The 12769-nt window shown below is 39.1% G+C and overlaps 1 protein-coding gene across 1 annotated transcript; it reads right to left on the bottom strand.

The window, feature by feature from the left end:
* Positions 1-3265, bottom strand: LOC140892954 (uncharacterized). Its single transcript, XM_073302017.1, has 7 exons — positions 2802-3265; positions 1631-1768; positions 1467-1535; positions 1293-1364; positions 1129-1211; positions 529-874; positions 1-224 (listed from the first exon to the last, which is right to left on the bottom strand). The coding sequence occupies exons 1-7, from the start codon at positions 3237-3239 to the stop codon at positions 180-182; spliced, it is 1191 nt and encodes a 396-aa protein (XP_073158118.1). The 5' UTR covers positions 3240-3265; the 3' UTR covers positions 1-179.
* Positions 3266-12769: the final 9504 nt, after the last annotated feature.

Below are 12769 nucleotides of genomic sequence, written 5' to 3' on the forward strand. Positions count from 1 at the left end.
CTATTTTAAAATATTTTTATATTATATAGATTATTTATAATTTTTACCAGTAATTGAGGATGAATTGTTATGCTTTCATATAAATAAGAAAAATAAATCTAAAAATGAAGCAATTATTTGCAATACATTTACATTCAATTATGGATGAAAATGAAGCAAATTAAAGGGTTCCAAATGGCTCAGTCCAACGAAAACTCCTCGAGCCAAATAAGAATTTCATTCCTCTGCATATCACCACACATGAAACAAACACAAATGCCAGTCAGTATCGTTTACGAAAACGAAATGGGACTTTTGTGCTTGTGACTAAGCCACGTGACAACATACAAGATCAAAATCGTAAATAAACAAAATTTTCGAAACCTTATAACAAAATTTATGAGCTCGTGACCAGCTATATATGTGAAACCACTCGAAACTAAGTTTTCTTACACATTAGATGGATAAGAATGGAAAAGTGTGCAGTGTATATCAACGGTGAATATGGTTTTGTGCATGAAGAAGAGAAGGATTAGAGATTTGACATACCATTATAAAACTCCAAGTTCGACCGGGATCGTTGTATCGAGCTAGCATACAACCGACTCTGGGTTTCAGACCGTCTCTAACGAGTGCAGATCGAAGTGCACTTTCTTTTTCTCGAGCAATATCATCTGTTGGTTTTCCACTGAATCTTGAGACTGCAGCTATACCACCTTCAGATTTATTCAACCTAATGTTATCTTGATTCGGAGCTGGTAAGCTGCTCAAATCTTTGTCTGCTGGAATAACTATTTGGATAGAAAGCTTGGAGATCTCCTGGTCAAATGCTTGAGTAAACACTGGAGTCGTCATCGGTATTTTCTCCGTCGTGGCATTTTTCCCAAATATGTACCTAGGAAATATGTTGGATTTCAGATAGTACTAATTAAAACTAATATTTGGCATCCTTTGATACAAATGATAAGACATTAATTGATTACACGCCTTTTTTTCTCAAGTTCTAGAAAGGTTATCAATATCTAGTATACGTCCTTCGTCCTCTGCATTATCCTTCAAACCAAATGATGCGTACACAGGATATATTTACGTGATCCGGTCATGAAAAACTAAAAATTTGCGTGGTAATTGATAGAATGTTACTTATACCCAGCAACTGAGTTGAAGCCGCTTGAACCAGATAGCTTGTCGGTATTTGTTTCGACGACTATAAACGGCTCATACTTTCTCACCTGCGCGCATATCATATCACAGATCATATTACCACATGCTCGTTGAATTATTTGCAAAAACTGGAAAAACTCGAGGAGGACCTCATAATTGGCAGTTCGTTTCAGTATTTGATATTTGGGCGTTTCCAAGTCCGGAGTCTTGTAATAACGCAGCTGCAAAGGTGACACTTGAAGAATCAAAGATATATATTCACTTGCAAGGAATTGTTTATAGTATATATATGTAATATTATTATTTGTGATGTCTATAATTACTTGCTTCAACACTTCAAGTAAACCTTCCACAGAAAAATACTCATTGTTCTGAATGGAATCCCAATAGTCCTGGAGATGAAATATTTATAGAGATCAATGTAATTAGCTAAAGATCACAATAAATTTCTTTAGGTCGAGTCGAGTATGAATATCAAAAATCTTACCAGATGGCTGCAGAACTTCATAGTTTGTGGATTAATGCCCATAACAGAAGTGCCTGTGAAGACTAATTCAGGCTTCCAAGGCAACAGAGCAAACTTCATAACCATGGTCCATCTTGTAGTTAACTCATAAGCTCCTGTCTACACAATAACGCAGTGTTTGGTACAAGGGATTAGGTAGGTTTGTGTGTGATTTTTGATTTAATCCATTGTTTGATAGGATTTTTATTAAAACAAGTTAATCTAACCTAGAAAGGATAAAGTTGTTTTATAGTAGTTTAACTAAACCCTCCCCTCACCCTAGTATTACTTATCTTTGTTTTTATATTACACATAAATTCCATAATTACCATTTCTCTCTAACCTAAAAATCACCCATTCAAAAAAAATATAAATGTATTTTTGGGAAAAAAAATTTAAACCATTATTTAATCTTATTCATAAAAATCAAACCAAACACAATACTATTTTCAACACAAATTACCAATCCTTATTTATCATGTCTTTTATCATTCATTTAATAATCATTCAATAATCATGTCAATTGTACCAAACACTGCGTTATACAATCAATCATCAAGAAAAAAAAAATGGTTTTTTCGTCGAATGCAAACGACCAAATTCCCAGGTGGTAGCAGCCTTCGTTAGCATTCTAATTTTTCGCGACAACAAGTGGAAGACTCAAAAGATTATACATAAAAGAAATGTTGGCACATCATAAGAGTCAAGAGACATTGTTAGAAATATATTCACATCAGTTATGTTTTACACCAATTTTTAAAACTGTTTCTCCAAAATGTCAAATAGGCTAAAGAATTAGTTAATTCTAGTATGATTCATATGTACCAAGAGGCATGTAAGTGTAGGACTAGTACTAAAAATACTAGTGGTAAAGGTAGAACTATGTGCTTTTCTGGTACAAGTTCAACACCCATATTCGGAAAATAATTCGAGCGGGTTCTGCGAGTTGACTACCTTAATAAGTTGAACAAACGTAGTCTATATCGCGAGTAAAATAATATACTAACATGTCCATTTTCTAAATTTGGACATCCTACGGATTATATTGATTAATTCTTTAAACCATACACATCTATTATTATTAAAATTGAGTCTCGAACACGAGAACTCGTCCACGTTTAACATTCGGTGCTAGATGAGCTACACGTCACACCTGTTTAACCCAGTGCAACTGGAAATCTGGGTTGAAGATATTCTTCAACATGGCGATATTGAAGAGGTACCCGCCGATACTGTCGTGCTTGGTGATGGGATCTCTGAAATTCACACGCTCGTCGTAGGCCGTCCGATCGATCCCTCGATCGTCGAACAGATGGGGAAGATCCTCGTACAAGAATTCCACCAACTGCTGCTGCTGCTGCTGCGTGTCGGAGGCCGAGCTTGGTTTGGGCTGGCTTTCGGTTTCTTGGGCTATGCTTCTGAGCTTGAACACACACCTGAAATCTTTGTGGTCTGTGAATTTTAGTGGCGGTGAGGATTTGGTTTTGGTGGCGTGCTTGGGGAGAGAGTGGAAGAAGGTGGGAGCGGTGGAGGTGGTGGCGGTGGTGCTCGGCCGTGGGAAGTGGGCGGCGGGGAAATGTGAGGCTGCCATTGGTGTGGTCACTGGTGGTGGTTTGCCGTTACCATGTTCTATTTGTTTAGTTAATATAATAATAGTTTTTGTTTTGATTTTTGTGGTCAAAATTAAAGGATTCTTCTTCTACTATTTGTGTAATCTTATAATAATAAAAATGTTTATTTAACATCCACTTCATTTGTTTCACATTCAATACTTTTATTATTTAGTGATGAAATGTATATTATTTTTTTACTTTATTTTTTTGCATATGTTTTATGAACCATCTTCATGAAAATGGCACTAAAGTGGAGCTTTTATTAGGAGATCAGGGTCTGAAATGATAATATATTCTACACATTCCCTTGGATGAGAGGGGTACGTAGTGAAGACGTAAGATTTTGGATTTGTTACAAATATGAGAAGTAGCATGGTTCCTCCTATATATGTGCATCCCGATCGTTCATGATGGACTTATGGCATGCCTTGCGGGATTTTATCCCTACTACGATGAACTTATCGACACATAATGTCTCCAATGATGATATTGTTGCAGACAATTAAATTTGTCAACCTTTAAATATGACAAGTATGAAATAATTAAATATCAATAAAACAATTAGCTATTTTTAGGAAGATTAAATTCCTAAAAAATAAATAGTTAATTAATTGATAGTTTAATATATTTTGTGATTAAATCAAGATTTTTAAATCAAGATTGTATCTTGCACAAATTGGAAGATAATACTAATATTTTTAGTATTTGAGATCAAATCTTGCATCAAATAAAAGAAAATACTAATATTTTTAGTATTTAAAATCAAATCTTGTGATTAATGGAAGATAATCACCAAATGAATCATGAGGAGCCAATCAAATTGCGACATCTCATAAAATCAAAATGGTAGAAATCTGCATCCTTCAGCTATAAATAAGGGGGCAAATGACCAACAAAAAAACATAACAAAGAAAACTGAAGCAAAGAAGTAGAAGAATTCAAGATTTTTCTCTCAAGTCACATTCAAGAAGTTCAAGGCGCAATTCAAGGCGTTCTTCTTCAAAATCATTGTAGTGACCCTGCATGGAATCACCTACTAACTAATAGCATGCATTAAACTAAATACAGCATAATTAACTAACAGAGTAAAAACGTGCGAAAACATAACCATAATTTACATATCAGCTTAGTAATATTATCCAGGCTTAAATCTGTAGTGATACAACCATATCAAAAACTTAAAAGTAAATATTATACAGCTATATCGAATCCTGGTGTATAATAAACTCCTCAAGGCTCCTGCTCCCTAGTCCTGCCTTGAGCTACCAGCTCCGTCCATCCTGCGACCTACCCCATGGAATAGGGTGTCCAAGATAACAACTAGGACGTGAGCGCTAACGCCCAGTACATAGACATGAGTAAACATATATATATAATGCATGCAACATGATGACTAGTAAAGGGTCATCCGAAAAGTCATGCTCAGAACCGGCGCCACATGAGTGCTGCCACCGCGCGGATCAACCTCTGGGTGCAACCACACTCGTCTAGTACACCAGAGTAGACATACATAAATGCCCCCGCCGTCGCGGTACTCTCAGTGACAGACTATCGAGTATAGAGCTGAGCGGCTCTATAATCAGGTATAACAAGGTATAGGCTCAACGTGTATATGCACATGACATATGAGTATAGAAAACGGTAAATCATACATCATGCCAAATAATAATGCCAAATAAATGCAACATATACACATGTATACTCGCTGGCAATCTCAGTCAATGTGTACGTACCTCTAGGCTAGTTCAAGTATAGTAGATCCTAGGTTCCAAGCCTATATTCAAAAGTTCATCGTATCAGTACACAAGTTCTATAAGCCTTAACTAAGCTAATAAGTACTCCCAAAACTTAAATAGATTTCCGGACCATACCTTCGTCCGTAGATAGCCCTTTGGAGTCGCTAGTCCCGAATGACTATAACCACACCTTGGTTATTCCAGAACCTCTATTATAACCGATAGGGCCCTCAAGTGTATAACTCACACTATATAACTGAAGAAGGAAACTCGGAATTCGTAATTGAAATGAATCCCGGAGACCCCTATTTATAGGCAAAATTCCCGGCCAGGATCGGAACTTCCGATTTCGGGATCGGAGCTTCCGATCCAGCTCACGGCGTGCATGCAAGACACGTCGGGATCGGAACTTCCGATCGGACGATCGGAGCTTTCGATCTGCCCTACGTTCAACACTTGTCAAAACTCGTGGCTGAGTCATCGATCATTGCTGGCAGCCGGAGATCGGAACTTCCGTTCCAGGATCGGAGCTTCCGATCTCTGGGCTTCCGATGAGCTTCCGAAGTGGCTGGGATCGGAGCTTCCGATCTGGGTTCGGAGCTTCCGATCCGTCCCAAAAGTCAAAAGCCCAAATTTTCTTCTGAAGTCCAATAACACTCCGAAATTGATTAATTACTAAATCTTAATCATGTTTAACATATTATTATCTTAAAATAGAATCTGGGTTACTACATTCTCCCCACCTTTAGATATTTCGTCCGCGAAATAACATCTAAAGACAAATCAAGATAACAATATGAAACATCAAACCATGTTTTATTACAACAACTGTAATTACATATTACATGGTAATCAAAAGTACAAAGCAAACAACTCAGGATATTCCGCTTGCATACGACTCTCAGTTTCCCAAGTTGCTTCTTCAACGCCTCGGCGCTGCCATTGTACCATCACAAGTGGTATAGTCTTGTTCCGAAGAACTTTCTCCTTCCTGTCTAGGATACGGATTGGTCGTTCAACAAAAGACAGATCTGGCTCTAGCTGAATATCAGTAGACTGAATCACATGTGATTCATCAGCTATGTACTGTCGAAGCAACGACACATGAAAAACATTATGTATACTGAAAAGAGATGGCGGTAAAGCCAAACGGTAAGCAACATCTCCAATCTTCTCCAGTATCTGGAAAGGCCCAATGAAACGATGAGACAACTTGCCTTTCACACCGAATCTCATCACCTTCCTGAAAGGTGATACTCGTAGAAACACATATTCACCAGGCTCAAACTGAAGTGGCCTGCGGCAAATATTAGCATAACTGGCTTGTCTATCTTGAGCAACTTTGATCCTATGTTTGATCAAATCTACCTTGTCTACAATCTGCTGCACCAATTCAGGACCCTCGACTTTCCGTTCCCCGACTTTATCCCAGAATAACGGAGTACGACACCGTCGACCATACAATGCCTCGAAAGGTTCCATATCAATAATACGATGATAACTGTTATTGTAGGCAAATTCGATCAAAGGTAATTGATCCTGCCAAGATAAGCCAAAGTCCATGACAGACGAACGTAACATATCCTCCAGCGTACGAATAATGTGCTCTGACTGCCCATCAGTCTTCGGATGATATGCAGTGCTCAAACTCAGAGTGGTACCCAATGTCTGCTGAAAACTACCCCAAAAACGTGAGGTAAATCGCGGGTCTCTATCACTGACTATACTCACTGAAATCCCATGCAATCGCACTATCTCCTGGATTTATAAGCGTGTCATGAGATCATAAGAATACTCCCGATTATAAGGAATGAAATGTGCTGATTTCGTCAAACGATCAACGACAACCCAGATAGCATTACACTGTTGTGAAGTCATAGGCAAGTGGGTGACAAAATCCATAGTCACGTGCTCCCACTTCCATTCGGGAATCTCAAGATTCTGCAGTAATCCACCTGGTCGTCGATGTCCAGCCTTGACCTGTTGACAAACCAAACATCTAGAAACAAATTGATACACACTTCGCTTCATCCCTTTCCACCAGAATCTAGTTCGCAAGTCCTTATACATTTTCATGCTTCCAGGATGAACTGATAATCGACTCCTGTGAGCTTGAGATAGAATATCATTCCTGAGCTCCGCAATATTAGGTACAACCACTCGATTAGATAGGCACAATAAACCATCTGCCTGAAAATGGAATCCAGATGTATTAACTCCATTGGCTAGATGTGCCAAACGCTAAGTCTTAACATCAGACATCTGAGCATCTCTGATTCGAGAATACAATACTGGCTCAGATAGAATAGTATACAAACGAATCCCATTCCTCCCTTTCTTGTGATTGAGCGTAAAACTCAATGAACAGCACACTTGAATCATATGAGATATTTCATTAGTTTGAAGTGCGGAAAGTCTCACCTGCCGACTCAAGGAATCAGCAGTAAGATTAGTAGAACCTGGATGATATTTGATTTCACAATTATAATCCTTCAAAAGATCCATCCAGCGTCTCTGTTGCATATTCAACTCCGCTTAAGTGAATAAATACTTCAAAATCTTGTGATCCGTAAATATCTCAAATTTCTCGCCATAAAGATAATGCCTCCAAATCTTGAGCGCAAATACAATGGCGGCTAAATCAAGATCATGTACTGGATAATTATTCTCATGCATCTTCAACTGTCGAGAAACATAGGCAATAACATGTCCATGCTGTGTCAAAAGATATCCTAACCCCTGACCAGAGGCATCAGTATAGACAACATAACCTCCTGATCCAGAAGGTAGAGCTAGCACAGGTGCAGTAGTAAGACGTCTACGCAGCTCATGAAATGACTCCTTATAATCCGAGGACCAAATGAAGGTAACATCTTTCCGAGTAAGCTGAGTCAAAGGCCTGGCCAACTGTGAAAAATTCTCGATGAACCGACGGTAATATCCAACTAGACCCAAGAAACTACGAATCTCAGCAATCGTCGTCGGACGAGACTAGTTCAGTACTGCCTCTATCTTAATAGGATCAACAGATATTCCTTCACTAGAAATCACATGACCGAGAAACACTACCCGATCAAGCCAAAATTCACACTTGCTCAATTTCGCATACAACTGCTTATCTCGTAACGTCTGTAAAACAATCCTTAGATGTTGTGCATGCTTATCCTTGTCATGAGAATAGACAAGAATATCATCAATGAAGACGATGACAAATCTATCCAGATATTCTCGAAATACCTGATTCATCAGATTCATAAAAACTGCCGGTGCATTCGTCAAACCGAATGGCATCACCAGAAATTCATAATGCCCGTATCTGTCCTAAAAGCAGTCGTAGAAATATCTGAGTCTCGTATCCGCATCTGGTAGTATCCAGATCTCAGATCTATCTTAGAATAAACAGAAGTACCCTGTAATTGATCGAACAGATCATCAATCCGCGGCAAAGGATACTTATTCTTGATGGTGACATGATTCAGCTGCCTGTAATCAATACATAATCGCATCGATCCATCCTTCTTCTTGACAAATAACACAGGTGCTCCCCACGGAGAAACACTCGGACGAATATATCCCTTATCAAGCAGATCATGTAACTGCTGTTTCAATTCCCTCATATTTGACGGTGCCAGACGATAAGGTGCTCGGGATATAGGCGTAGTTCCTGGTACTAGATCAATACCAAATTTAACCTCTCGAACCGGAGGAAAACCAGGAATCTCATCAGGAAATACGTCAGAAAACTCGCTGACAACCGGTAGCTGATCAATACCCGGACTACTCGTGGACATATCAACTGCATAGATGAGGTAGCCCTCCCCACCTCACTCTAAGACATGACATGCATTTAGAGCCGAAACAAGTGGCATCGGAGGTCGCGCACCCTCACCATAAAAGTACCAGCTATCACCCTCAACAGGATGAAACTGTACCAAACGCTGATAACAATCCACAGTAGCATGATACAAAGTCAGCATATCTATTCCCAAAATACAATCAAAATCTGTCATCGCTAATATCATCAAATTAGCCTAACACATTACCCTCAAACTCCAGAAGGCAACCCATCACTAGACGCTTAGTTACTACCTCCTGCTCCAGCGGAGTAGATACAACTAAATCCATATCTAATGATACATAAGGTAATCTATGTCTCTTAACAAAGCGACTAGAAATAAAGGAATGCGATGCTCCAGTATCAATTAAGACAAGTGCAGGAATACCACATAACAAAAAGTTACCTGCCAACATGCGATCGCTTCCCTCAGTAGCCTGCTCCTGAGATAGAGCAAATACCTGCCCTTGAGTCTGGGAACGATAACCAGAAGAACTCTGTGGTGCTGGCTACTGACATGGAAAAGTAGAAGCCTGAGATCCAACCTGGGATCCCGATCCACTAGCAGAACCCATGAGCTGAGGACAATCTCTCCGCAGATGTCCCTGCTGACCACAAATATAACAAGCCCCAGTAGCCCTCCGACATGAAGCTGCAGGATGTTTCCCCCCATAGTGGCTACAAAACTCCTCCTCCTTCTTCTTCTTCCCAAAGCGGAATGTACCTCGTGAACCACGAGAACCAGATGAAGTAGTAGGAGTAGAAGAAGACGTAGGTACAGATTGCACAACAGATTGAGCTCGAGGCTCAAAAGATCCACTAGGCTGTGCTGGCATCATCAACTGTGCCTGCCTGTTGCTGGTCTCCACAAGACGGCAACGGTTTACCAAAGTCTCATAAGATGTCGGATCATCACAGACGACAACTTGTGAGTATATATCCTGATTCAAGCCTTGCAGAAAGATATCATACTTTGATGCATCACTGTTACTGATATGAGGACTGAAAGGTAGCAGATCAAGAAATCATTGCTGATATTGATCAATAGTCATTGATCCTTGCCTCAGAGTAAGCAACTCCATCGATCGTGCTTGGCGAACAGCCGGAGGAAAATACAGTTTCTGAAACTGGTGACAGAAATCTCCCCAAGTCACTTGTCCTCTCTCAGTATGTGCCTGAGCAGCCTTGGCATCCCACCAAAAACGTGTTCGATCCTCTAGAACGAATTCTATAACTTCCAGTTTCTGCTCCTCAGTACACTCGAAAGCTCGAAATGTACTATCAAGTTTAGACATCTAACTTCTAGCTTGTTCAGGATTCTCGCCTCCCACCAAGGGTTTCGGTCCTACTTGCATGAACTTATTAATAGTATAACGACGTCTACCCTCATGAGGACGATGTCGATCATCCTGATGATGATGGTGACGATGATGATGACCACCTCCCTGGCCAATACTACCGTGACTCTCGTCAGCCATATCCTGAAAAGAATTGCACATTAAAATACCAAATGCGCAAGAATTACTAGACTAAATCCCAAGTACTAATCCCAAAATCTATGCATGCTCTGATACCAAAAATGTAGTGACCCTGAATGGAATCACCTACTAACTGGCAACTAATAGCATGCATTAAACTAAATACAGCATAATTAACTAACAGAGTAAAAACGTGCGAAAACATAACCATAATTTACATATCAGCTTAGTAATATTATCCAGGCTTAAATCTGTAGTGATACAACCATATCTAAAACTTAAAAGTAAATATTATATAGCTATATCGAATCCTGGTGTATAATAAACTCCTCAAGGCTCCTACTCCCTAGTTCTGCCTTGAACTACCAGCTCCATCCATCCTGCGACCTGCCCCATGGAATAGGGTGTCCAAGATAACAACTAAGACGTGAGCGCTAACGCCCAGTACATAGACATGAGTAAACATATGTATATAATGCATGCAACATGATGACTGGTAAAGGGTCATCCAAAAAGTCATGCTCAGAACCGGCGCCACATGAGTGCTGCCTCCGCGCGGATCAACCTCTGGGTGCAACCACACTCGTCTAGTACACCAGAGTAGACAGACATAAATGCCCCCGCCGTTGCGGTACTCTCAGTGACAGACTATCGAGTATAGAGCTGAGCGGCTCTATAATCAGGTATAACAAGTATAGGCTCAACGTGTATATGCACATGACATATGAGTATAGAAAACGGTAAATCATACATCATGCCAAATAATAATGCCAAATAAATGCAACATATACACATGTATACTCGCTGGCAATCTCGGTCAATGTGTACGTACCTCTAGGCTAGTTCAAGTATAGTAGATCCTAGGTTCCAAGCCTATATTCAAAAGTTCATCGTATCACTACACAAGTTTTATAAGCCTTAACTAAGCTAATAAGTACTCCCAAAACTTAAATAGATTCCCGGACCATACCTTCGTCCGTAGATAGCCCTTTGGAGTCGCTAGTCCCGGATGACTATAACCACACCTTGGTTATTCCAGAACCTCTATTATAACTGATAGGGCCCTCAAGTGTATAACTCACACTATATAACTGAAGAAGGAAACTCGGAATTCGTAATTGAAATGAATCCCGGAGACCCCTATTTATAGACAAAATTCCCGGCAAGGATCGGAACTTCCGATTTCGGGATCGGAGCTTCCGATTTTGGGATCAGAGCTTCCGATCCAGCTCACGGCGTGCATGCAAGACACGTCGGGATCGAAACTTCATCGGACGATCGGAGCTTCCGATCTGCCCTACGTTCAACACTTGTCAAAACTCGTGGCTGAGTCATCGATCATTGCTGGCAGCCGAAGATCGGAACTTCCGTTCCAGGATCGGAGCTTCCGATCTCTGTGCTTTCGATGAGCTTCCGAAGTGGCTGGGATCGGAGCTTCCGATCTGGGTTCGGAGCTTCCGATCCGGCCCAAAAGTCAAAAGCCCAAATTTTCTTCTGAAGTCCAATAACACTCCGAAATTGATTAATTACTAACCCTTAATCATGTTTAACATATTATTATCTTAAAATGGAATCTGGGTTACTATAATCATCAAATTCGAGAAGATCAAGGCGTGATTCAAGGGATTAATTACGTTCTTCTTCAAATATACTTAAATTCATTCAAATTCAAGAAGATCGTGTTCTTCATTAAATTCAAGAAGTTCGTGTTCTTCATCAAACAAATAAAATTCAATAAGATCGTGTTTTTCATCAAATTCAAGAAGTTCGTGTTCTTCAACAAATAAATCAAATTCAAGAAGATTGTGTTTTTCATCAAATTCAAGAACCTCGCATTCTTTATCAAATAAATCAAATTCAAGAAGATTGTGTTTTTCATCAAATTCAAAAAGTTCATGTTCTTCAATAAATAAATCAAATTCAAGAAGATCGTGTTCTTCATCAAATTCAAGATAACAAATTTCAAGGCGCGATTCAAGGAGTTCATCGCGTTCTTCCCAAATTTTGAAGTTTAATTCGATATCAAGTTGTTAACCCATCGAATTAACTTTATCAAGACATCAAATCTCAAGACATCAAATCTTCTTCTAGAAGATCAAATACTCAAGAAATTCAAATTCATCAAGAAATTGTCATTGAAGATGAAAATTAAGGGATTATTTAGAGATTGCATCCACTAATCTTTATTTAATTTTTTAAATTCACTTTGTATCAATTTTCCATTTCTTAATTTTAAAAAATAAAGAATTTTGCGCTACAATATGTTCTTTGTTTAAATTTCACTATGTTTCTAATAGTCATTGTCTTTTGTTTTGTCCGGTAATTGGAGATGTTCGAATAAAATACTTCTTTTTGGTTTAGCTTGAAAAAGCATCATGATGCATCGTTATTTGATTGTGCTTTTTATTTGTCGAAGATATTTAAGCAAGACAACTTCAAATTGTTTGTTATGTTATCTT

The sequence above is a fragment of the Henckelia pumila genome, chromosome 3 (genome assembly GCF_033568475.1).
Source record: "Henckelia pumila isolate YLH828 chromosome 3, ASM3356847v2, whole genome shotgun sequence".
In the NCBI taxonomy this organism is placed as follows: Eukaryota; Viridiplantae; Streptophyta; class Magnoliopsida; order Lamiales; family Gesneriaceae; genus Henckelia; species Henckelia pumila.